The 27,990-nt window shown below is 40.9% G+C and overlaps 1 protein-coding gene across 1 annotated transcript in view; it reads left to right on the top strand.

The window, feature by feature from the left end:
- Positions 1-27,990, top strand: part of STIMATE (STIM activating enhancer) — a 57,884-nt gene that overhangs the window by 15,883 nt on the left and 14,011 nt on the right. Inside the window, exons 2-5 of the mRNA XM_088134079.1 lie at positions 8,570-8,618; positions 9,889-9,984; positions 12,590-12,711; positions 27,105-27,217. Coding sequence (XP_087990205.1) covers positions 8,570-8,618; positions 9,889-9,984; positions 12,590-12,711; positions 27,105-27,217 — 380 coding nt within the window. The remainder of the gene's footprint in view (positions 1-8,569; positions 8,619-9,888; positions 9,985-12,589; positions 12,712-27,104; positions 27,218-27,990) is intronic.

Here is a 27,990-nt window from a genome sequence, read left to right as displayed (position 1 = left end):
CTGCGGCCATTTTTCCGCCCCTGACACGTGGTCCGCGGCCATTTTTCCGCCCCTGACACGTGGTCCGCGGCCATTTTCCGCCCCTGGCACATGGTCATAGGGAGGGGGACTCTCCCTCCAAGCAATAGCCGCCTCCCTGTCCTCCACGCCAGAACAGATTAACGGTAATTACATTGAACCTTATGGGGAAATTTGCTTCGGGTTGCGACCAATTCGGGCTGCGACCAGAGTCACGGAACGAATTAAGTTCATAACCCGAGGTACCACTGTATTGGTAGTATGTGGTCTATGGTAAGCAACGAATGTTTGTCAAAAGAACCAAAAATGGCTGTGTGTGAAAGCATGTTTCTGCCCAATTTATTATGTGAAAGCAAGAGCTGGGTATGTCAGGAGAAAAAAAAAGTAAGTGGAATGCATCAGGAATGTGATACTGAAGTGTGTCTGGTCAGATGACAAGAGGTAGGGGCCAAGGGTGAACATTTGCTGGATGGAGTACAGAAGGGGGCGGCCAGTATGAAAGAGAGATGTTGAAGTGATTTGGTCATACAGAAGAAATACATGAGTGAATAGATTGAGTGGAAGGAGAACTGGGAAGCTGTGAGCAGATGGAGTTGATGAGATCCTCAAGAAGGGAAAGGTGAGACGTTTAAAGTGTGAGATTTGCCCCGTTCGACAGAGAAACTCTCGTGACACGTGTGGTTCACAAAGAAGGTTTACTCATGCGTAACGTAGTAGTCACAAGCAAAGCCAGGACTGGCTTGGTACAGTTGCATCACTTGTTATATTCCCCCCTTCCCGCGCTTTTTTCCGCCCCGCGATCACGTTGCTGCTGCGGATTATTGGCCCCCCAATAATCCCCCTTGATTGTCCATGATGGCAGGTTCGGTCAGGGTCCATTGTCCTTGATGGGCAGTCCCCCCCGGCTTGGGTTGGTCCCTCCCCGTTACGTGCAAGCCCGCGGGTTCTGTGCTGCGCGCGATCTTGTTTCGCTGCCTGCGGCCCCGTTCATTGTTGGCTCGCGCCGTTATCAGTTTATAGTTAAAAGCTTCCGCTGCGGTTTTCCTGTTTGGCTGGGCGCAGGTGGCCCGTTAATTAGCGGCGCTTTCAGTTCCTCTTTTCCTCGCTAGCTGCCGCCGGTGGAGTTCGCTGGCTACGAGCTTACCCGAAGCCCCGTGCTGACCGAACCTGACATACCGCTCCCCTGAAGACATGTCCCCCTCTTAATTGGGCTACTAGGGTGTTGCCCCCATCTGCCATAACGGTGTGCCTTTCCTTGGCTAAGTCACTTATAGGATGGGTCCCCGAAGGTTCTCCTTCCCCTCCTTCCCTTCCTTCGCCGCTGCGCACGTCGAGCAGCTGGCCACGTACTCCCTCGTATCCCTCCGGAGAGACGGCCACCAGAACTGTTCACGCAGGAGGTGGAAAGTCCTAACAAACCCACAGTGTCCCGTAGTGTCCTCGGTGTGCCCTCTCCGGAGCACATCCACCCGGCAAGCTTCTGGAACGTAGAGCCTCCCCTTGTGCTCCCAGCAGGTCCCTTGTTTCGTCAGGGAGTCCTTGTTGTTTACTAACCAGGGGTCTCCCTCGCTCGCCTCTGCACAGCGCCGCCTCAGCTCCGGCTCGGCTCCCTTCCCCTGCTTCTCCCTTGGGGGTTGGGCTCCGCCTTTCGCCTCCAGCTGGGTCGTCCTTGTTGGGTCTGTCAATTCGAGTGGCGGCTCCCTCAGTGTCCTACAACCTTCCAGGTTCCCCTGGCCACGGCCAGGTCCCAGTCTATCGCCGGTTGCTTCACTCACGCTTGGCGCGGACCAGTCGGCTCCCGGCGCCGCTCCTGCCCCCGCTCTTGATGCCAGTGTGATCGCCGCCTGCTTTGCCACGGGGCCCTCGGGTCCCGCTGCCACCGTCTCTGCTGTAGCCGACCCCTGCGTTGCTGTGGGGCCCTTCGTCGTTGATGCCACCGCCACCTCGGCGGTCTCTGACCCCTCTCGTTTGTTGGTCGCCCTCGGCGCCGTCCTCGTATTCGCCTGACGGGCGGTTGGTCGCCTGGGCCCTGCTGCTGTCGCTGCTGCGGCTTGCCGGCCCTCGGCTCTCCGTCGCGCAGTCGCCACCTCGCCTAGCTCCGTGGGGTCCTCAGCTCCCGCGCCGCCTCCGCGGCTCGACCCGGCTTCCCCGGTGGTGCCGTCGAATCGCACCGTCTCTGCTGCCATGCTCTCTCGTGCGCTTGCCGCCTCGGCTCCTCTGCCGGTCTCCCTCGGCGCCGCCCTCGCCGCGTGTGCAGTTGGTTTCCCGGGCTCTATTGCCGCCGCTGCCGCAGCTCGCTGGCCCTCGGCTCGCCGTCGCCCAGCCGCCACCTCGCCGGGTTCTGTGGGGCCCCCTGTTCTCGTGCCACCTCCTCAGCTCGACCCCGTCTGCTCGGTGGTGCCGCCGAACCGCACCGTCTTGGCCACCCAATCGATGTGCGGGTTCTGGCGCGTAAGCCATGCCAGCCCCAGCACTAGTGCATGGCCGGCCCCCGGGGCAACTACTAAGCCTAGCTCCTCCCGGCTTGTCCCCACTGTCAAACCGACCGGCTCAGTGCGATACTGCGCCGGTTCCCCCCCTGCCGTCGATCCATCCAACTGGCTGAGTGCGAGGGGCTTCCTGAGTCTCCTCACGCTGAGCCCCAGTGCGGATGCCAGTACCGGGTGGATCAGGCAGTGGGTGCATCCCGAATCCAGCAAGGCATCGACTTTCGCCTCTGCTTCTGATCTCACCCCCTTGAGGTGGACCCTGATCCTCATGGGCGAGTAGCTTCTTCTGTCCCGCCCTTCCTCATGCTGCCACTCCGTTGGCTGCTCTGGGGTGCGCCTCAGCGTCGCCGGCCATCGCCTCCCGCTGGCTCGCTCTCCCCTCCTCGCAGAGCCGGGCTTCCTCGTGAGCCAGCCGGCTCCGCTGCACACCGCTCCACTAGCTGCTGTCTCCTCCCAGGATCGGTCGGGGTCCCTTATAGCCGGGAATCGCTGGCCCCCGTCCTTTGTGCAGCTCGCCAAGACCCCCTGCCTCGAGGGACACTGCACCATCCGATGCCCCTTGCCTCCACACCGGTAGCAGGTCCCTGCAGTCTGCCGGGCGTTTCCAACCTCGATCCTCTGCCGTCGGCTCCTGCGCCTCGCCTCCGGTGCCGCCTCACTTTGGTCCGCTGTGGCTGGTATCGGGGCTCGCGCCTCTCGCTTCCCCGGGTCTCCGGCATCCCCCGCCGTCTCCACCAGCCAGCTCCACTTCACTAGAGCCTCCAGGTCGTCCCTACTGGGTGCTCCCCCCTGGATCTCTGAGTGGAGCCTGTCCTGCACAGGGCGATAGGTTAGTGGCTTGGGGCGCCCCGAGAGCTCGCTCCTTGAGCTCCTGAATCGGGGCGCTTCTGCTGGCCGCCGACCCCCCTTCGCGCTCCCCGTCAGGCTGACCACTTCTGCTAGCCTGGTCTCCACGCCGCCCTCTGCGGCTGCCCCAGCCGGGGCCCTGGGTCCGCCACTCCATGCCTCCCGCATGCCCGGTACAGCTGTTGTCTGCTGCTGGAGGTCGCCCTCCAGCCCGTCCAGCCTCTCCTCCGGCTCCTGGCTCCCGGACCCCGCGCCGCTGCTCCCGGGAACCGCACGTCCCGTCAAGCCCTCTGGCTCCGTCCCGCTGCTGAGCGCCCGCTTGGCGCCCCGCGAACTGGCCGTGGTTGTGGGTCCCCTCTTCCTCACGCTAGGGACTGGAGTCATCTGCGCAACCTCTGGTCTAGGCTCCGTGCAGTTTCTTGAGGTCGTATCCTCACTGCTGCCGGTATCGCCCGATTCCTTCTTCGCCTGCGACTCTGCCCCTGGGGCCTTGCCCCGCCGGAAGATGGTCTGCAACATCACTTGGACAGCATCCATCCGCTGCTCGATCTTGGCCTCCAGTCGGGTGAATCGTTCCTCAAGCTCTCGGGCCTCGGGTTCCGAGTCACTACTCGTCGCGACCCCCATGCTGGCGACCCGTTGGGGCTCCTGCCCCCGCCGAACGACCACCCGTCCTCTGGCGCCCTCTTGGCTGTGTCCGTGCGCCATTCGCCCCGGACTGGTCCCGCCATCACGCCTTCGGATCTGGGCTCCTGGTAGCCCAGCTGGCACGCGGTTTCCCCATCGCTTGCCATCTCCTGGTGCCGTTAATCAATTCCTCTCCGGTCTTGGCTGCAGGGAAAGAAAGGTGAGCGCTCCTCGGTGTGTACCGGGTAGCACTCAATGTGAGTCCTGGCTTTATGTGAGATTTGCCCCGTTCGACAGAGAAACTCTCGTGACACGTGTGGTTCACAAAGAAGGTTTACTCATGCGTAACGTAGTAGTCACAAGCAAAGCCAGGACTGGCTTGGTACAGTTGCATCACTTGTTATATTCCCCCCTTCCCGCGCTTTTTTCCGCCCCGCGATCACGTTGCTGCTGCGGATTATTGGCCCCCCAATAATCCCCCTTGATTGTCCATGATGGCAGGTTCGGTCAGGGTCCATTGTCCTTGATGGGCAGTCCCCCCCGGCTTGGGTTGGTCCCTCCCCGTTACGTGCAAGCCCGCGGGTTCTGTGCTGCGCGCGATCTTGTTTCGCTGCCTGCGGCCCCGTTCATTGTTGGCTCGCGCCGTTATCAGTTTATAGTTAAAAGCTTCCGCTGCGGTTTTCCTGTTTGGCTGGGCGCAGGTGGCCCGTTAATTAGCGGCGCTTTCAGTTCCTCTTTTCCTCGCTAGCTGCCGCCGGTGGAGTTCGCTGGCTACGAGCTTCCCTGAAGCCCCGTGCTGACCGAACCTGACATAAAGAACAAAAGGCAGTATATGAAATGCTTTATGGGCATGGTAGAAGCAAGGACAGTGCTACTTTACAGATAATTTCACTGATATAGAACTTTTTTTTTTAAGTTTCTGCTTACTACTCTCTCTTGCATCCTTTGCTAAACTGTTTCCCTCAAAACAGAATTTTCCAGATCATTCTTTTCTGTAGGAAGAAAAGTTCACAAAAGCACTATGTGTGTGTGTGTGAATATAGGGATCAAGCAGTACAAACCCATAGCCTTGTTTAAAAGTCTGTATCATAGTAAAAAACCTACTCAGAAAACTTACTATGAAAGTACAGGTTTATTACAAAAACATATAAACAGAATTTGCATATATATGGGAAAACAGTTTCTTCAGTTAATTTTTTTTAGATATATACTTTTAGGGTCTTAATGTTTTTTCTAAGTTATTAAATGTCTTTGTTCGTGTAGCCTGCAAAATATTGGGCACTTATATCCTATCACTGATACCAAATGTGGAAAAACATGGTAACTAGGTTTCATAAATTTGACTATCTAGAACAGTGTTGTCCAAACTTGGCCACTTTAAGATGAGTGGACTTCAACTCCCAGAATTCCCCAGCCAGCTGTGCTGGCTGGGGAATTCTGGGAGTTGAAGTCCACTCAAAGTGGCCAAGTTTGGACAACACTGTTCTAGAAAGTCTACATGTTTTACTAAACTTTTCACCAGTTCACAGGATCTGACTTCCAGTCCTTTCTCATCCTGTATTATATGGTCATTTTATCTTAATCCTTCAAATTCTGTGGTATTTGAGTTATAGGATAAATGGTCAGAGGAAAACGGTTTACAAGAAAGAAAATTCTAAAATTCTTGCTTACTTATATAGAATATTATAAGAGTAGATGTTCTAAATAAATTGTGGGCTGCTCTTTTAAGATCATGCTGTGTTCTGAGTTTGAAGTTACTCCATGCTGGTGGGCCCCAACTTGGGAAAAGTTGTGTTACAAAATTAAGGTCATATAGCTAAATAAAACTCAAATGCCAACTGTGTGTTTTTCTTAATCCCACCCCTCCTTTAACTCATTTCTCTTCTTTCTTTCTTTCCTCCTCTTCCCCCTTTTTTCAGATGATCATTTGTGCCCTAAGATGGCATACTTTATTTTTGCTGCTTATTTACTGGTTTTAGATCCTTGGGATTTTCTGGGAGACTTACTCTGTGGTTATGCTTGACATAATTTTTTCATAAAAGAAAAAAAAATGCAGGAGAAAGTTGCCTAATCACATGATCAATGAGTTGTTCATGCCTATTTAGCACCTGTATTGGTTTAGCTTGCTCCATCTGTCAGAAAGATAATGAAAGGCATTAACTAAGATTGGTGCGAAGCAACATTGTGAAAAAAGTTATTAGTGGCTGCAGATGTCATTTCTAGGCCTGCCAGGCAGAATTCATTGTGGCATTGCAATTATCTGTGTTGTGACTTGGGAGGGCACAAGTTCTCCCTGAAAAATACAGATTTGAGAACTCCTAAAGGGATATAAATCAAAAGGTTAGAAAGGCTGCCTCATCAGATGTGAAGAAGCTTTTAAAATAGGTTTGGATTGAGCAAGCACTGCTGGATGTCCACTCACACTGATATCAAGTAGGAAGGGAAAGCAGATAATTTAACACCCTTTCCACATCAGGATTGTTCTTTTCCTTTTCCTAATATTAGTGATAAAACAACAGCAGTCTCTCCATCTCCCCCTCCCGTTACTGCCACCTGAGCTCTGATGCAACTACTAATAGGACCCTGAGAGTATGTGCTGGGGAGGGGGGGAGGGAGGGAGGGGGAAAAAAAAAACATTCCCTTGCTAGAAATCAGCTGCAGGGAGATAAAAGCCCATCCCCCAGCAATGATATATACAGGAACACACACTCACACATCTGATTCCCTACAGGTGATGTTTTTCCCAAGTACAAGTTACTGGAGATACTGAATTGCACTAAGGAAAATTTGTCAGGGGTGGCCAGTAGCCACTCATAGGTTATATAGTGCTGAATCCAGAGTCTTACCAAAACTGCTAGAGGGTCTCCATGGTTTTCCATGGTAGAGGGAGAAGTTCTAGATTAACCACTTAAAATATATTTAGATCAGAATGCATTTAGGTGTATTCAAATGGAAAAGCCATTGGGACTATTCTGGTTTCCAGTGATTCTATGAAAAATAAACCATAGCAAAAATGGATTTCTGTTTATTCAGATACCTCCAGCCTGTTACAACAGGCAAAGTGTAATGCTAACTAATACTGGCAAGAAAACAATATTATAATGATGCACATTTTCTAAGCTTGCAAGATTGATCTGTTGCTATGATTAAAACCCTTTTAAATTTAAAGTAGTTATGAAGCTCCTTAGATTTAGGAAAAAAAAGTTTCAGAATTTGCTGAGGGGTATCATTATTTCTAAGCAATTCGTTTTTTTCTTTCAAATATGAAGTGTGGAAATAAAGAATAATAAGGCAAGAGGCTGGACCTAATACTTACATATGTAAACTTTTTTTCCCCCTGATAATAAGAATGATGACTGCTCCAGTCATGATAAAAGTTAAGGTCAATTGGTCTTGGTGGCAAGTAGATGACAGAACAATCAAGGCTGCAAGAATTTGGATAATATAAAGGACAGTCTGATGAATACAAAATAAAATGGCTACATTATGAACTATCATTGTAAATATCAACCAAGATGAATGATCCATCTTGTATTGACTGGGAGGGAGTAGATGAATCCCTTCCCAATCAAGATATACAAGGAAAGACTTGGAAGGAGATCTTCTGTAATTTTATTTACATTTTTCTTTTCCTTGTCCCTCCATGATTATCTTTGTTCATAAGTTATCTTGCATTTTGTCAAGCAGTTGATCAAACCTTTCCATTTTCAGAATGGAGGGTTGATCTTCTGGAAAATGCTGTTTGAATTGCAGTTATAGATATCATCTCTTCATGTATGTTTTATTCCATTTGTATCCAACCTACTGAATCTACTGTTTGCATTTGTGATTTAACTATGTGACTTTGTCTCTGTAATTCTGTTCTAAGAAACATGCTAAAAGGAAACAACTTGGCTTATCTTCCTGGTTAATACTGTGGCAAAATGTATGAACAGTTAAATCACTGAATCTTGACTTTTGGTAGTTAAATTGTCTCTTCAGTATTATTTCTGAGCTGGTGAAAAATACCATTAGAGCTCACTTCCCTTTCTCTGGAGTCATGCAGCTGTGAAATGGGTTGAGTGCTTCACTCTACTTTTTTTTTTTTTTTTACTAGTTCAAGCATTAGCTTTAAAGATCAAGTGCCAACAAGGTTCACATTATTTGAAATAATAGGCACGGTGCTTTTGTTTGCAGGGTTTTTCTTGTGACCTTCAGTTGTATTTATTGCCAATTTGCTTTAAATAGTTTTCTTCAGTTGTTTTCAGTTGCATGAATTTCCTCATTTCTCTTAATAGAATGATTAATGTCAGCAATTTTGCCCTCCCCTAAATGAGCCATGGGACTGGATTTAAAGTGGTTATATTTATTGGATTGCAGATTGTAAAAGACAAGGGGGAAAGAAAGTGTGTATTACTCAGCAATAACATATCTGAGTTTAATTACTAACAGAAAATTTGGTACTGAGTACCATGTCATTTTACAAATATGTCCTTAAAAACATGAGGCTGCAATCTGCAATAGTGGAATATAGTATAATTACATATAGATTCCATCTGGGTGGAGGACTAGTTGATACATTCTACTAATTGTTGCTAATTTTCTTTCAGTGAAACGCTTCAGAGAACCAAAGCATGAAAGACGTCCTTGGAGGATTTGGTAAATGTCTACTGTTTTTGCAGGTTGGGAGTAATTAATTACAAAAGTTGTAATATGACAGACAATTATGCACAGACAATGATTTCTATAAATATTAACTATTCACTCTATCTTTTGTAAAGGAGCGGATCCTGTCAAAGTGTCATAGCCAGTTATCATTATCTATAAGTAACAGAAACTTAAGATAAAAGCAGCAGATTATGTTATTGGCAATATAGGTTCCCTTCTTTGTTCAGCCATAAAAAAAAAATTGTCTTGCTTCCAAAAGGCAGTTGAAAGTTTTGCCAGCCATTACAGTAATGTTCTTCGTTATTAAACCTAAAACTTCATACTTTTTCCTGGTTGTAATTCTACAAGAATATTGTGAAGCATAAGGTCCAAGAGAACTTCCATATGGTACACCTATTATTTTTACCGTGTTCAGGACTTGATGACCTTGGTATGGTTGACATTGGACTACCTGATACCGCCTGTCCAATATTCCCTGGCTAAGGAAGAAATATAAAGAATATGGGGGAGCAGAGGAAGGGCACAGTGCTTTCGTTTGCAGGGTTTTTCTTGTGACCTTCGGTTGTATGTCCTGAACATGGTAAAAATAATAGGTGTACCATATGGAAGTTATCAATATGGTGATAATAACATGAAGTATGAAATTTGCAATACTCTTGAATTAGTAGCTAAGCTGTAGGTATAAATTAATGGTAATGACTTATAACGACTCAGATGTTAGGACAGTTTTCCAATATTAAAAGAGAAGCCTGTGGAGATAAAGAGGCTTCCAGTTTTGTGAAGCGGTATGATGAAGGCTATATCAATAATCCATGAATAATTTGTGGCAAACTCAATACATTTGTTGGAAACAGGGTTAGTCTAACTCAATTGAGTTTGGCCCCTGGGTCTTAGAATAATGAGAAGTGTATTGTACTCAAATGTTTAATTACCTGGCATATGCTGTTGTGGATTAATGATACTAGCCCTTTCAATCAAGAAATTTGCAAGAACTTCAGAAGTGAATACTATTGAAAGAGAAATATGTCTTGCTTTCAAAAGGCCATCAAAAGCTTTGCAAGCTTCTATATCAGTATAATGCCCTCTCACAGCTAAACCTGAAACTTTGTACCTTTTCTTGCTTCTTATTCTAGAACAAAACTGTCTGTAAGTTCAGCCAAGTTGTGGATGAGGGGCGGCTCTAGAAATGTAAATTATAACTAAATAAATTAAAATATGCAGTTAAGTGTTTGATGTCATGTCTAAAAACTTAATTTTGTAGGTTTTTGGATACATCCAAACAAGCCATAGGGATGATGTTCATCCATTTTGCCAATGTGTATTTATCAGACCTTACTGAAGAGGATCCCTGTTCACTGTAAGTGGAAAACAATCTTATTGAATTTCAACTAGCAAGAATTACCAAGATGTGCACTGAGTTTTATTTTTCAAAAACTGCATAGGATGTTAGGCAATTGTTATCATAGATGGACTGGCTAGACATGATTTGGGACCAAAAACAAAAACAAACCCTATCACTTCAATGCTGAAGAAAATAATGCATGATCCTATGTCATTTGAATTTCTTTAACCCTCCTCCTTTTCTTTTTCTTTCTATCTTTTACTTCTTTAGTCATGGTGGGGAACTGACTGGTACCCTCTAGAAAGAACCTTAGGACTTTTCTCCCTGCTCCCCTGCTGTTGTACATATAATCTTTTTTCCTTTTTAACCCAGAGCCAACTTTCCTTTCATCTCTGGGTGATGTTTTAGGCTACAGGAGCGCTACGCTATTAAGTTTTAGGCTCAGAGTTTACAAGCAGCATTGAGTTTTAGATAGACAAATTTTACCTTTGAAATACAGCAGATAGCTGGTACTCAGTTGTCAAAATAGTTGGCCATTTGTAGCCAGCCTTAGCTAATTTTGTAAAAGCTAAACAAGGTCAGACCTGATTTGCTCTTGGATGGGAGTCCATCAAAAAATCCAAGGCTTGTAGGCTAGACTGGGAAATCGGGAAAAAAAAAAAATCCCAGATGAAGTTAGTAGCAACCCATTTCCATATTTTTACCAGGAAAACTTTATTGATGGGTCCACAAAATCACCCAGACTCAAGGGAGCTTTTATCATTTATATTTAGCCTGGCCTTCAAATCAAGTAGTTGATCAATATCTACATAATACAGAAAAGCATCAGGCTGTTGCTTTGATGCTGTAATTTATGAATAAATTAATATTAAAATTAGAACAGTATACTATGTTCCATTGTCAAGTGACATATACCACAAAAACTGACTGACAGGTAGTCAACTGTAGAGCAATTGCCCACTTTTGTATTAGCTGAAGCAACAGTGACCTCTGCTGGCCTTTTATGTAATATTTGATCAAATTATTCTAGCTGCTCAGTCCTATAGGCTTTCATATGCTAATAACAGATTTTAAAAAAAATGTAAAATGCTTATTTTTCCTTTGTGCTATATTTTGTGTACCCAAGCATCTGTGAATTAATTAAACAGGAATTTTTATTTTTGCATTTTTAAACTGCTGTTTCTCCAGGGTAGTGCAGTTTCCTTTCCAATTTTTACTCATGCAGTTGCTCCACGTGGTAGGTTATCTGATCAGCTTTATGGCTGAGCAGAGTTCTGAATCTAGATTGTGCTGGTCCTACTGCCATATGCTAATTACTAGGTCCCATTTGTCTCTGTGTGTGTCCATGCTACGCTAGCATTAAAAACTGTGTTTAAAAAATATTACTGCCTCTATTTTAAATGTAGCAGAGAATAATATCTGTGTGTATATTAGAAGCTACAGTTTTTATATTAAAGGAAAAAAGCTCAGATTAACTTCCTTTTTCAGTTAGACCATTTCCATCTCAGTGGTTTTTGCTGTCTCAGTTTTGTAACTTTATGAAGTACAGGTAGTCCTCACTATCCAACCATTTGTTCAGTGACTGTTTGAAGTTATGACGGCACTGAACGAAGGGACTTATGACCTGACCCGAAGTTACAGAGATCTGGGCCCTTGGCAATTGGTTTGCCCTTATGACAGGTTGCCAAACTCCCTGCGATCATGTGATCACCATTTGCAATCTTCATGCTGCCTGCCAGGAAAGTGGCTGGCAGGGAAGGTCACAAGCCACTGCTGCCTGCCAAGAGGACTCCCTCTTGTCTCTAAGGGCTGCCTGATTTTGGCACAGGGCATTTTCAGGCAGCCCTGAAAACGGCTTCTCATGGGGCTTTGTGGGCTGCCTGAAAAAGCTTTGTGTTGAAAATCCAAGCAGGATTTTCAGCCATGGAGGATGGGAGAGGGAGTGAGGGGGTGTATGGGAGGGTCAGGTCGGGTGCATGAAAGTGTGGTACAGGCCCCCATGCACCCAACCTGCACCAGTCCCGCCCCTCCCATGCAGCCCCATGCACTCCCTCACTCCCTCTCGCACCTGGCAGCACCTGGGGCTTGCAGCTTCCTGCCGGCTTCCCCACTGACTTGATTGTGGGAAGCCTGCAGGAAGTTGCCTCACCTAATGACCGGGGCATTTACTTAACGACAGCAACTGGGACTGCCAGGATTGTGGTCGCTAAATGATGTTTTCATGTGATATTTCACCTAACAACTGCATCACTTAGTGACCAAGTTCTGGTCCCAATTATGGTCAAATAGCGAGGACTACCTGTGTATATTAAAGATCCTTAGTAGCTGATCCTGTTGCCAGAGCAGTTTAAATAAGCTGAAAGAATAATATGCTGTAGAAGATTACCTTCTAATTCCATACTTAAATTGAAAGTAAAGGAGGTCCTTTACCTGTATGTATAGAAGTGCCTGATGATGATGATGATGATGATGATGTTTTTATTGCTCAGATTAGAAAATGGGAGTGCACTCTAGAAAGCTGAAAATGAATGATGATAGATGGGGATTTCAATAATCAAAGCTACACATTTTTAAGAAAAGCCAGTCTTCAAATTTGTGTGTGCTTTTCTTGACCTTTCAGATATCTTATCAACTTTTTGCTAGATGCCACCTTAGGAATGCTGCTAATTTATGCTGGTGTCCGAGCAGTAAGCAGTGTTGTTGAACGGCAGCAATGGGAATCTCTTCGTTTTGGCGAATATGGTAAAAACATTTATTACTCTTTGAAATAACTCTTTAGGTGGCATGCTGTTCCAAATACAGGGATGACAGTCATTTCTGTAATTGGTATTTTGAGCTACAGGTATTTGAGCACTATAAATGGCCAAATCTTAAAATACATGAAATTCCGAACATTCTAAGTAGGAACACATATATATGTATTGTCCAAGTCTGATGGGCCAGTGCAGTTATTTTTGTTTTAATTTCTAGTTTTGAAACTTGAAAACCTTGTCAGATACTTCTTTCTTTTACTTCTCCACTCTGATGAATGCTGATAGCAATAATAATAATACCATCACTATATGTGATACAAGAAAGAGCAAGTTTCAGAGTGATATGAACCTCCATCTTTTCCTTTACTTCAGCATTAAAAATATTTAATGTCTAACCATAAATCTAAATTGAATTCTTTATTAGCCATCTCCAAAATACCCTTACAAGCCGCCAGAGATTAAAGTAATATGTGTGTTTCCCAGCCAAGCTGCTAATCTTGAGCTTATGCATATTTGTGCTCCACTCATTGTATAAAGGTAAGATCTCATTTGGTATAAAACTAAATCAAAATGAATGAGGATGGTACACATCAAAAGCAATGCACTGGTGCTGGCAGCTGCAAGTGCGATACACAAACAGCCCGGTGTATTCCCCATTGTGTGCCTGCTTACTCTCTTGAAATCCCTTCCTCTCTAGTCTCTCTGCTCTGCAAGGAGGGGCAAGAAAAAAACAGGTCAGGCATAGGACAACGTGTACTGACTCTAATGGCAATCATGTGACTGAAGGACACTGTGAAAAGGTCATAAATGTGGGCATTGGTCATAAAGTTATTTTTTCAGCACCATCATAACTTTGAATGGGCACTGAACGAGGTAGTCGGTAAGCAAGGTCTACCTGTATAAATCTGTCCATTCATATCAATGGCAAAGGAATGGATATAAAAGTATGACTGATTTGATAGTCTGCAATGAGAGAATTAGTGAAAGATACAACGGTGTGAGAGATTTTGCATGTGGGACAGACCATTATTTGGTAGTGTCAAGAGAGAATCTTGGGGAAAAAAGGGCATGGAAGAAAAGGAAAGAAGTGAAAGAAGCTAAAGTGAAACAACTACAGGAAGAGGAAGTACAAGTCCTGTATGAACGAGCCGGATAATCTCTCAACAGAACAAATAGAAAGTAGATATAAGGAAAGGAAAATGTGGAAGCTGCTTTGAATAGAGTGAAAAGCATTATGTTACAGAGTGGAGCGGAAGTGTATAGACTTATGCTGATGGAAAGTATGAAAAAGGATGCTTTTGGAATGATGAAATGGAAGAAGCTGTGGATGAGAAAAGTGCATTCAAGAATATGGCAGGGCTGTAAAGGAGTCGGCACATAAAACCTTCAACTCTGATTCTGACTCCTTTATTCATGGTACCCCCAACTCCAGCTCATTTAATTATATATTGGTATAGGAAATAAATTATAAATATACTAATTATATCTTTCCTATATCGACTGCAAGCCCCCAACATACAAGGCATTTAATCACTGCCAACATGAATCAGCAGGCAACTTTTTAGAACCCTAACCTGTTAAAGCTGGGATCTAAAGGCTATAGCTAAGACATTCTGATTTTTTAAAATTTTTATTTATTAAAGAAATTACGAACAGTCAGTAACCTTATAGTTTAAACAAAGGATAAAAGCTAAAAAATAAAAACAATGAGGTTATATTTTTATCAAAATATATATTTTGAAATTTGCAGAGAACTTGAAATTAAAATATATCCTAAAAAAATAGGTTAATCACATTATTATCTATGATATAGGAAATTTTAATGTATTATGTTATTTATATTATATACAATTTAAGTGTATTAGGAGTCGGAGTCAGTACATTTTTTCCAACTCTAGTAACCCAAGAATTGCTTCTGACTCCAACTTCACGACTCCAACTCCACAGCCCTGGAAGATGGTGCTGCATAAATGAGGTTGAATAAAATATACAGTGGGGCAAAAAAGTATTTAGTCAGCCACCAATTGTGCAAGTTCTCCCACTTAAAAAGATGAGAGAGGCCTGTAATTTTCATCATAGGTATACCTCAACTATGAGAGACAAAATGGGGGGAAAAATCCAGAAAATCACATTGTCTGATTTTTAAAGAATTTATTTGCAAATCATGGTGGAAAATAAGTATTTGGTCACCTACAAACAAGCAAGATGTCTGGCTCTCACAGACCTGTAACTACTTCTTTAAGAGGCTCCTCTGTCCTCCACTCGTTACCTGTAGTAATGGCACCTGTTTGACCTTGTTATCAGTATAAAAGACCCCTGTCCACAACCTCAAACAGTCACACTCCAAACTCCACTATGGCCAAGACCAAAGAGCTGTCGAAGGACACCAGAAACAAAATTGTAGACCTGCACCAAGCTGGGAAGACTGAATCTGCAATAGGCAAGCAGCTTGGTGTGAAGAAATCAACTGTGGGAGCAATAATTAGACAATGGAAGACATACAAGACCACTGATAATCTCCCTCGATCTGGGGCTCCACGCAAGATCTCACCCTGTGGGGTCAAAATGATCACAAGAACAGTGAGCAAAAATCCCAGAACCACATGGGGGGACCTAGTGAATGACCTGCAGAGAGCTGGGACCAAAGTAACAAAGGCTACCATCAGTAACACCCTACGCCGCCAGGGACTCAAATCCTGCAGTGCCAGGCGTGTCCCCCTGCTTAAGCCAGTACATGTCCGGGCCCGTTTGAAGTTTGCTAGAGAGCATTTGGATGATCCAGAAGAGGATTGGGAGAATGTCATATGGTCAGATGAAACCAAAGTAGAACATTTTGGTCTAAACTCAACTCGTTGTGTTTGGAGGAGAGAGAATGCTGAGTTGCATCCAAAGAACACCATACCTACTGTGAAGCATGGGGGTGGAAACATCATGCTTTGGGGCTGTTTTTCTGCAAAGGGACCAGGACGACTGATCCGTGTAAAGGAAAGAATGAATGGGGCCATGTATCGTGAGATTTTGAGTGAACGCCTCCTTCCATCAGCAAGGGCATTGAAGATGAAACATGGCTGGGTCTTTCAGCATGACAATGATCCCAAACACACACCCCGGGCAACGAAGGAGTGGCTTCGTAAGAAGCATTTCAAGGTCCTGGAGTGGCCTAGCCAGTCTCCAGATCTCAACCCCATGGAAAACCTTTGGAGGGAGTTGAAAGTCCGTGTTGCCCAGCGACAGCCCCAAAACATCACTGCTCTAGAGGAGATCTGCATGGAAGAATGGGCCAAAATACCAGCAACAGTGTGTGAAAACCTTGTGAAGACTTACAGAAAACGTTTGACCTCTGTCATTGCCAACAAAGGATATATAATAAAGTATTGAGATGAACTTTTGATATTGACCAAATACTTATTTTCCACCATGATTTGCAAATAAATTCTTTAAAAATCAGACAATGTGATTTTCTGGATTTTTCCCCCCATTTTGTCTCTCATAGTTGAGGTATACCTATGATGAAAATTACAGGCCTCTCTCATCTTTTTAAGTGGGAGAACTTGCACAATTGGTGGCTGACTAAATACTTTTTTGCCCCACTGTATTGTATGATATGTACAAAGAGAAAAAGTTATTTGCAAAGAATGCAGCTAAAAAGGGCAAGGGTTAAAAGAGACAAATTGCAGAGTGAATTTGATGGAAATAAAGAGTTATTTTGGAAATGGGTGAAGAAGATTAAACAAGGAGCATGTACCAGATTGAATGGAATCAAAAATAAAAGGGATAAAATGATTTGGGATAAAACGGAAATGAGGGATTGCTGGTAAGAGTATTTTATAGATTTGTATGGGACTTATAGTAATATGTCAAAGAGTGGAATTGAGACAAATAGTATACATTATAGAATCCAGGAAAAAATTATGAAGAGAAAGTAAATCAGTGACAATATTTAAAAAATTAAGACTGCAGATGTAGATGGCATTACTGGAGAAACGTTAAAAGTTGGATGTGGTTTGCATATGGAATAGCTTTGCAGCTTGTTTAATATGTGTATGAAGGAAGCTGTCTGATCAAAAACATACAAAAGGTGACAGCAAAAATTGGGAAGTGCAGTGTGGTTTTATTCTGGGCAGAGGGTATGGAGACCAAATTTTTGTTCTTCAGCAGGTTGTTGGGAAATGTATGAATGGGAGGAAGAAAATTGGTTGTATGTTTGTTGATTTAGAGAAAGTAAGTAGTCTTGAAGTATGTGTGAAAATAAATGAAATACTGAGCAATGGACAAACACTGAGAAGGTAGTAAGACAAGGATATGTGAAGTTCCCTTGGTTTAACACATTTATGGATAAATGTATAAGGAATGGTTATGTTAGAGGTGTGTGGATTGGGGAAATGAGTGTGTGTGTGTGTATGGTTGTGTGCTAATGATGTTGTGCTGTTGGCTGAAAATCCAAATGATCTGCAGTAAAAGTTGATAGACTGTATGATATAAAAAAGGAGCATGAATCTGAAAATGCATGTATTAAATACCAAGGTAATTGTGTTTGACAGGGAAAATGAAATGAATGATTGTCATTTATACATAAATGGTGAAAAACTAGAATAAGTGTATGAATTTATGTATCTTGGCAGGATGTTAATTAAAAATGGGGAAATGGATAGAGTAATTTTAGGATGTGGAAATCCTGGTAGAAAAGTAGTGACTAGTACATGGTCTGTTGCAAAGAATTAATCAAAAGAAGCAAATTTGTTTATTACCTGGAAGCGAGAGCTGATTATGTCATTTAAGATGAAAATAAGAAACATTTAAGTAAGGTGACTGATGGTGAAATGGATTATTTTAAAAGTGCTGTGGAAAAAGAAGAGGAGGAGGAAGAAGAAGAAGAAGTTAGGATCAATAATGAATGGATACTGAATGAATGCATTAAATACAAAAGTAAATGACCAGGACAGAAGAAATTGGTTGCAGCAGTTTGGTTAGAGAAAAAAATGAGAATCAAATTGCAAAACTGTTAGCCCTTCAGGGTAGGCGAGGTCAAGAAACAGGCACAGTAGGGATTCCAGGAATGCTGTTTATTGTAGCAAGGTGGAATAACAGGTTCTTGAAAGCTTGTTTGAGTTTCTCTCTGTCCCATCTTATACTAAATAAAATCAAGGTGGGCTTATTTGAATGTCTTTCTCACGCTTTCCTATTTCTCAGGACTTGCAATCTTTTCTGCAGGTCCTCCTTTAACAGCCCACTCCTTTCTTCCCTATCTTCAGGGTGAGCCCTAAATTCCTTTCAAAAACAAATATATGAAGGAAGAGTGACTGTGTTGAGAAGATGGGGAAGACTGTGGTTGGATGGAAATGAATGAGAGCCACAAAGAAAGAGAGGTGAGAAATTTAAAGAATAAAGGGCAATGTGTGAAGTGGTGTATGAATGTGGTGGCAGCATGGATAGTTTGCAAGGATGAGAAGGTGAAATGAAGTGTACAGTATTGAACTGGGTTGATATACGATAGGTTTAGCTATGTTTCCCTTTCTTTTCTTATCTCATGGCTTTATGGCTTGCCATTTTGTTTCTGTGCTTTGCATAACGTTGCAAAAGAGAATAGCATGATGCATATGTGTGTGTATATATATATATATACATTCACATTTAATACAAAACAATGTTTTTTAATTGGAATTTCCTCAGATGCATTATCAATTGCTCCCTTTTTTATTTTGAGAGTTAATCTAAGGAGATCTCAGATATAAACCCAGTACTGGGTTAACAGGTTGGGGGTTCCGGTATACTTATTTTTTCTCCCTTATGTTAGGTTGCAGTATGAATATTTTGTCAGAGCTTCAAAGTATCACAGAGGTTTTGGAGATAATTAAGAATTCTGTTTTAAAATTATAGCTGGGGTTCAGTGGTGTAGGGTTGGCTGAGATGCGACGATTGATTTTAGGTGTGCTTAATGGAATATCTGACTTCTTCACTAAAAAAAAAGAAAAAGAAAAAAGTACCATGGAATCTAACAGCCTTCTTTGGAAAGCTTCCTCGCTTTTTAAAATGGCTTGCTAGAAAGCAAGAGTAAGATTGTCCAGAACAGCCATTTTTTAGCTGTATTCCTAGAAGATAGTTTCAAAGAATTATGGCATGTTCAGGAGAATTCTTTTCAGGAGAATATTCCAGCTAGTTATACATGACTATTAGTTATGATGACAATATATTACTTTCAAAGTTGTAGGGAATATATCTTTCATTTGCTGAGGAACACGAGAAAAGGAGTCTTACTGTGCTACTTGACTTCCCATAGGCATCTGGCTGGTGAATGTAAAAACAGGATGCTAGAATGATCTAAGATGACTCTTAAGTTCATATAATGTTAATTGCAGTTTTCTGTTTTCTTGAACATACTCCAGCTATAGTATAGAAATCTAGCTATGAGGTATATTTATTGTTTGGGTTTTCTGTACAAGTATAAAACAGTGAAAAGAACAAGGGTGGGGAAGAAGATTAGGAATCCTATGGGAATTTAGCCTTAATGACCTGAATGTTATATCTACCTCTGTGCGTTCACATTGAACAATCCTACTCTGAGTATGGGGTTAAGGAATCCAATTAAATTCAGCACAGCTGTCAGTACTCCAATAGTACAGTATGGTTTCCTGTACAGGATAAAGGATACTGCCAGTAACTGAAGCCTGTTTACTTTAAAGTAGAAGAGAACTTCATGTTTTTCTGAAATTGACCAGTCACAAAGATTTTTTAAAAGCAAACTAGAAACAGTTTTAAGCAGTGTATCAAAACAGCTTTTTCTCAAAATGACAAGCTCTAAACAATAATGATATTTAGCAGCACTATATATTCAGACAATTGCATTTTATGCTTGCCAAGAGGGGAACCTTGTTAGTCTTTTGCAGCCAAAAATAATGATGAAAACAGGTCATGTAGCATTTTAAAAGCTAACAAATTTATTATTCTAAAAGTAATGGAGCACATTTAGTAACAGTGAAGTTACAAGGTCAAAATTTAGTTGAAATGCTATTTATAGCCAAAATATTTCTTTTTCTTGCTTTCTATCTCAGCCTTCCTATCTATTGTTTAATTGTTACTAGCTGCCCTGAGTGGTGCTTGTACATTAGAAAAACAAGATATAAACTTTTATATAAATTAAGTAACACTCTTGTTTTATTTACTCTTATATCAAGCACTGGAATGTGGTTGTCGTATAATTTGATAAAATATGTTTTTATAAATGCAGAATAGATTTTTTTTAGGCAATCTTCAAATTGATGACTCAGAAAAGAATAGTAGCCAAGTAGCCAACTGCATCTTTTAACTTTCTACTGTTGTGCTGTGTTATATTTCCTTGGCTTGAATCAAGGGATGGTGTTATCTGCAAATCTCTCTCCTAGCACCTAATGCTATTCTAGCTGCCCTTGCAGTGTGGTGATTGGGAGGAGATTAAATTGCTAACACACAGGCTGATAGCAATGTGCTTTCCCTCTTTTCATCTTTTCTGGTAGGGGGAGATCTCCGGTAGGAGCCCCTATAAGGTTGTAACAGTGGAGGATTGGGGTGAGTCATCCCAGGAGAGAGCACCAAATGCTTCTTTGTAAAACAGAAATACAGAAACAATCTGAACATGTCAAATATAAGTAGGGCTGGGTCTGAATTTTTGGTTTTCCTAATGCCAATACATGATTAACTGATAAAATGATGTAAAATGATAGCATTGTGTAGGTCAAGAGAAGAGCCTGAAACAAGTTGGTGCTCAATGAACAGAATATTTTCTTTTGTGCTATGAATAGTAAAATGAGCATTTACTGTTCTCTACATTAACGTAATAAAACACCCTTGACCTTCCTTGTATTTTCAGATTGTTTGTCACCTATGAGCTCATGTTTCCCTGGACATAGTATTTGATCCCTAGTGATTCAGTGTTTGTTGTTATTTCTGGACAATAACTCATTTCTTAGACTGAAAGTCTGTCTGAATGTAGACTTCATTTGCCAGTCTCTCAAGAAGTGAGTTGACACCACAACATATGCAAGATATTATGGCAGATTAAGTTGCACTAGGGCAGGGTGTGTCTGGGTTTTTGGAGAAATACTACTCTTTTAGTTGTGTGAAAGATTATTTCAAAACAGAACAAAACTAGCTGAATTGAAAATGCATGGTTGTGACATATTACCAATTATATTTTGATTCATTGTAGATGCAATTCTGTGGGGGTTACACAGATCAAGAACAGGCTAAAGCTTTTACATTTTCTCTTTTGCCACCCAAATTTTGCCCTCACTTAACAGTTTAATCATACCATGACGTAACATTTCATTTTTATTGCAGTTAACTGTTGGTTAACTTGGATTTGAAATGGATTCACCAATATTGGTTAGGAACAGTAATGGTGTCACAAACTCTTGAGATGGCTGCATACAACCCTCTCACTTCCAAACTCATGAGCATGCTTAAAAGAGTGGGGGAGTGTCATTTCTCTTCTTAATAGCCCTCATTGATCCTTTGAAGTAAAAGGCAGTTCTGTAATCTAGTTTCTCTAGTCTACTTTCAGTTTGTGGTGGTGTTGGTAGCCACCTCATTTGTGCTGTGCAGAATATGTATCTTATAAACAGTCAGCCTATTATAAAACTGAACAGATTAAATATCAATTCCTGTGTATTAGTTGGGATGTTTCACCTTGCAATTTTCTTGGCTTTCAATCTTAGAAATTGATTTATAAGTGTTTCCTCCTATTCCTGCTTTAAGAACAAACCTGATCTTGATTGCTTTTATACAGTATATCTCTCTCCCAGATGTCAGGGGAAAATCCCCATCAAACCCAAGAGACAGACACACCAGAACACAGACCACTTCAGAGTTCTAAAGCATTTATTAAGTGTTAGTTCAATAAGCATGTATAACTCAATAAACAGAACACATGGTACTTACTTAGATTCCCATTGCAATGAGGTCCAGCATGGACAAGCGGTCAACCTGGACAGCTTGTGGCCATGTGGCCCCAAGCCCCTCCCAACAATCCTTTTTATTCTTCAAAACCACAAACCAGAATCATGACTCCCAGGATGAGCTACCGTCCTTGGTGCTAATTTTACCACACTTCCCTGTTCCATCCTTGTGTCAAACTCCTTTTATCAACATTTTACTTTGTCCATCTATTTTCCAACTACCTGTCCATGACTGAAAACTTTAGTCCACATAGCAATTTTATTTATTGCTCTATATTATAAGCTTGTTTTATTTGTATGTTACAATTAACAAAGGCCTTAAGTATTAATAAAATCAGTTTTTTTCCTCTCACAATCCCCACTTTTTGTCCTAAGGACAATACAATACTGAATCAATCTATGCAGAGCCATGTAGCAACACTCCAGTTTAAGACCGGGAGAGGATTCTACATATTTATTTAGCTAACCCCTGTGATATAAGATCAAAAGGGGAAAAAACTACTTAAGTTGTTATAGTATGTGCTATAATTGTTAATATGACATTGGGCACTGTCAGACAGCAATTAATTTGGGGAAGCATAAAGCAGGTCATCTTCAGGAGGGTCCTCAGTGGGTTCTACAATGGCAGGCAATCTCCTCATAGAAGCATAGATTGCATCAACCTCTTCCTGCTGAGAATGTCGGGAAAAGGTTGTCCAGGAGGGCACATAAGATAACTCGGAGACCACATCAGGTGTAGGAGCATAGAAAAAAATCAGGAGGTATAGAAGGAATTCCAGAGGTTAGAACACTGGGCATAGATACTCTATGGGATCATAAACTGTTGGCTGTTTGCATCATTATGGGAACATTTGTTGCCACCTTAGCTGACAGTAAACAGTTATGAATCATTAAAAAGACAAGATAGGAAGTCTACAGAGGAACTTCCTGTCCATGACTGAAAACTTTAGTCCACATAGCAATTTTATTTATTGCTCTATAAGCTTGTTTTATTTGTATGTTACAATTAACAAAGGCCTTAAGTATTAATAAAATCAGTTTTTTTCCTCTCACACAGATAAGTTCCATCCATTTTTGCATATTTTAGTAATAGGAAAGATGGGTAGGCATATGAATGTGGAGTTTCTGATCTAATGGAGTTCAGTGTGATGAACTTAATCTTTGCTTTGGCTTTCCAGCTAATTTAATACAATATTAGTCTGGAAGGGGAATGCCAGCACCAAGAGGAACATGTATTGCAGAAAGAGAAAAGCGCCTTTAGTATTAACCATTCTTACAATTTTAAAAAGGGAGGTTGGTGTGCAAGTATTGAAATAATTGATTTTAGCTTTTTCATATTTCTCTAAGCACTGTAATAAACTTCAGTGTGCTTTATAAATAAGATAGTGATGCGCCAGGAGGCATGCAGCATAAATAAGCAGAAGGGAAAGAGTAACAGAACACAATGACCAAGACTTGGTTTCATAGACTCATCTTTAAGCTTGACTTCTCCCAAAGTAAAGAAAAAAAATGTTTTTTCTGTTTTACTGAAAGCTGAAATTCTTATAGTTTGCCAAATGTGCTTTTGGGGACATGAAATTAAGGCAGGCTGAAGATAAAAAAGGATAACAGAGAAAGAGATGTGAAACTTTTTTGTCTCTTCCTTACATAGAAGCAATTTCCACATAGGAGTTCTATAATGTGTGAATTATCTTTAAGTTTCTAAAGCTGGGGAACTGTTTGTTTTGCCATGTGCTCAGTGACAGGATATACTCCAGAAGCTGGTCTACATTCCATTCCAGTCCATAGTTTTTGGAAATTAGTCCCACTGAGTTCAGTGGAATTACTACCAGGAAGCATTGCAGCTTTAATTTAACAATCAGGTATTTCTACAAAAATGATGATACTAAACATGATACTTTGCCTCCAATTTGTGTCACTGCCCACACCCTCAGAGGGTGAAAAGCAAAGGGCAGTACCTGCTATAAAGACAGTGGTGTGCCTCCATTTGTGACCTGCCTGATAGTGGGCTGGTGGAGTCCAAACTCTTTGGAAATAGTTTTGTAACCTTTTCCAGCCTGGTAAGCGTCAACAACTGTTTTTTGGAGGTCCTCAGAAATCTCCTTTGTACCATGAAACACATCCACACACCTGTGTTGTAAAGATCAGACTTTGATAGCAAATACCCAGAATTCTGTTCTATAAATAAGGCAGGACCTCCCACCCTCACACGTGATTATCATCCCATTGCTTGAAACACCTGACTTTAATTTCCCCTTCAAATGAACTGATAATCCTAGATTCACATACTTTTGCCACACACAAATATGTAGGTTTGTATCATTATCAATCTATCATTAAATGAACAAGTATAATGTTTTTGACTCTTTTGTTTAACTGGCTTTAGGACTTGTATGAAAAACAGATCATGTTTTAGGTCCTATTTATGCAGAAATATTGAAAACTCAAAAGCATTCACAAACTTTTAAGCACCACTGTATGTGCAGAAATGTAATGTAAATTAAATCTTATGCTTAAGCAAAAGTTAATAATAGTTAAAATGTACAAAATATTCATAAATCCATATTTCAAGCTTCTGTTTAAAATGGCCTTGTTTTATTCCTTGTTTAAGTTAATGCTTTGTAATTAACTTTTACGTGATAGTCTAAACAGGTTTAGAAATGTAAGTGAAAATACATGGTTATTTACTAACTTTTATCAGAAATTGTTGGAACGCTTAAGTATTATATAGCACATATATAAATATTATAAACACCAAGACCAGCTAGTAAAATATCTGGAGTATGTCTTTTAAAGCCTCTCCAGAAAAGGAAATGGCTGAGGTCCATTTTGGATTACAACTGTTTAAAAGTATTTGTTTTTCCATTGCTTAGTTCTCAGGCTGAGCTGTAAGTCTGTATTTGAAGCGTCTTGGAAAAAAGATAACATTTCTTCAACAGTAACTGATGTCTAGATCTGATATCATTGCACATTAATTAACATATAGCAAATTAAATTGCATTTGCAAACTTTTACATTTTCTCTTGTTGCTGGTACCTCATTCCTTGTTTTGATTCTTCTCCATATAACCAGAGTCCTCAGCCAGATTTCATTTACATTTCACTTTGTAGTTTAGGCAACACTATCTTTTCTCCAGAAAAATAGGAGTTGTTATTGTTCAGTGATTAAAATCTCCAAAGAATTCTACAATGGTTTCAGCTGTTTTTAAAAACAGAATTACAATTCAGCAATCTTTCATTCAGGGTAGCAAATACATTTGAAGACATACACAAGAACAGAGTATGATCTTAAATGGAATTACAAAACTTCTTGATCTTCTAAAAAGTTTAAGAATATTCAAGAAGTTGAATATTTGTCTTATTCAAATATTAAGACAAGTTTTGAATAGCCAGCCCAAAATTAGTAACAGTCAGTATGGATTTATTAAGATCAAATATGCCACATCAGTCTTGATATCAGTCAGATGTGGCATAGTTTAAGTATTTTAATAATTAATTTGAAATTAGTATACAATTGGTGTCATTCCATCTCCAAAAGTGAAGGAAATCTTATGGACAATTACATAAAGCACAAGAAGAGTCTTTCTGACCATATCAAAATCAATTCAGTCCCATATTCAGTTTGCCACATTTAATCTATGAGATGCCTCTAGGAAGCCCGTAAGCAGTACGTCCTTCGTTGTTGCTCTCCAGCAGTTGGTAGGTTGCCTTCCATCCCTGAGATTAACACTCATTACCACTAACCATCACTGATAGTCTTATCCTCTGCTCCCTTTTTAAAGACTTTTAAGGGTGGCAGCCATCACCACATCGTGGTCTTCTATATGTTGGAGTTATTTTTACTACTTTTTGCCAGTTTGGAAAAAACACTACAGAGAAGTTCTCACATTATTCTAAGCCATGGTTTTTTGTTTTTTTTTTATGGTGAGGTATATACTAAGCTAACTACAGGTTATTTGATAAACCAACATTTTTGAATTTTTTATTATAGGCCAAAAAAAAAAAGTCCCCTTATCTATACAAGCAGCTTACATTTTTTAAAATTGTATTTATTTTGCTCTTATGCCACCCATTTCCAAAAGTTCTGGGCGGCTAACAATTTCAAAATAAAAAAGCCCCCAAACATATAAGAAAAAAAAAACCCTATAAAACCCCAAGAAATAGAAATATCTTATACCCATGAACTCCATTTTTAGTCATGATACCATGCAGTAAGGAACATGGCAGTTTTCTACATTTTCCTAGAGCCCAGGAGGGACAAAGCTGACTCAGTTTCTGCCAGGAAGACAGTCCAAACAGTGGAAGTGGCTACTGAAAATGCCCACTTCCAAGGCCCTATCAGGGGATGATCCCTCCCTCCTGGAGGGAGTTGACCCATGACATTGTACAGTGTGTCGCTTTCTAGCCTTATGATGTAACTTGCTTTGCAACCATAAAAGAATGAAAAAACAATTTCTGTTGTCCTGTTCTTACTTCCATAACCATATCCAAACACATGAGTCTTCTAAAACAAAATGAATAAATGAAATGTCACATATTTAACAAATTATGGTACTCCTTTTATTATATTAATTCAATTTTTAATGATTATTTCATTGTATTGAAGTCCAATTAATTGGATCCCATGCTACTGGTGAATGATGTGTTCAAGAGCCACTTTGTGTTGGTTGGTTGGGAATGGTGGTATTATTATTATTATTATTATTATTATTATTTAATACACATTGTATTTATATTGTACTTGAATAGCTGTTAGCTACCCAGTTTGGCATTGCTGAGATGGGTGCCCATATCCGTTGAAATAAATAAACAAGGCATTCCAGACGGAAAAATAGTATTTCTACTTCTGTGTTGTTCAGATTTAATTTTTGCACTCATGAAACAAATTTATAGAAAATTGTTCACACTCATGCACACACGTAAAGCAGATTAAATAAACAATATCCCTTAAGACATGTATAAACAGAAAGTGGATCTGGATTTTCTAGTACGTCTTTGAGTGATTTGCAGTGACTTTGCAAACATTTTTATTCCCAATTGTTTAATAATGAAGCAACAAAGCAATTCCTACTCATACTTACTCATCTGAAATGAGGAAAGTTTGTACTTAGTAGTGTTTTTTTTCTGTCAAAGGACTTTGAATTCTAGAACTCAAATCAAATTCCAGGGCCCACAATTCTGCAATACCAAGTATGGGTCTTTTGCGCCAGACTATAATTGATAACTCAAAGGATTCTTGTGAACCATCCGGAGTCACTTAGGGGAGAAGGGTGGCTATACAAATCAAATAAATAACATTATAGTATAAAGATGATCACTCAGATCTAAAGTTTATCTGCTTTATGATGATCAGCACTCTGGATTGCTCTACAAGTGATGTACCTAAATGTAGTTGTCAGCTTGTTTATCAGATTGCTGTACTAACCATTTGTGTTTTTTTTTTTTTTTTGCAGGGGACCCATTGCAATGCCGTGCTTGGGTAGGACAGTGTGCATTGTACATAGTTATCATGATGTTTGAGAAAACGATCATAATTATAGTGCTCCTAATACCTCAGTGGAAAGAGGTTTGAGTCTTGATATTTAATAAGAAAAATACACTCAGCAATAAGTGAATTAGCAATGTACTTTCTTTTGTGCTGTTTTCTCCAAACTGGTCCCCCAGGTCTCAATGCCATGCTCACTAAGGGGATGGAATATGTAATCCAACACAGTTGAAAAACATCATGCTGGAGAAGACTGCACGAATGAAAGTAGTGAAAATATTTATAACTAAGTCTTTGGTCATCTTTAACAATCAGGTTAATGCCCTGATTTTTCTACATTGTTAAAATATAACTATTCTTATGTTCAGATCAGAAAAATGATCTTAAGTTCAGGGAGACAGATTCCAGCTGAAAGTTAGGAAAAGCTGCTCAGTGGAATCAATTACTGAGGGAGGTAGTGACTTCCCATTTACTGGAAAGGTTCAAGCAGAGGCTAGACACTACACTAAATGGAACTGGATTTGATGACAGCTCTTATGCTTAGATAGATTTCATTCTGTGTGATCTCTAAGTTATAAAAATATACTTACTAGATTATTCTTTATGTTCTCTACGTTAGATGTTCTTCCATTTCTCATTCATCTTTTTCTCCAGAAAAGTTTTCTGAATGAAACATATACATATACAAATGATCACTGTATAATAGCAACTTATTTTTCTCATTTCTGGTAAACAACACAAATTACACAATTTGTAATTTACTTGACACAATTTGGATGATGGTCTAAGCTATATAATCATTTAAAACATGAAACTCATTTGCTAGGAAACAGACCACCTATATAACATCTTCC

Source organism: Python bivittatus, unplaced genomic scaffold, assembly GCF_059951505.1.
Source record: "Python bivittatus isolate LINGU-HERP-01145 unplaced genomic scaffold, Pbiv_v1 ctg000080_np1212, whole genome shotgun sequence".
Lineage (NCBI taxonomy): Eukaryota > Metazoa > Chordata > Lepidosauria > Squamata > Pythonidae > Python > Python bivittatus.
Note: the sequence above shows the minus strand (reverse complement) of the source record. Positions and strands in the feature narration are given on the sequence as shown.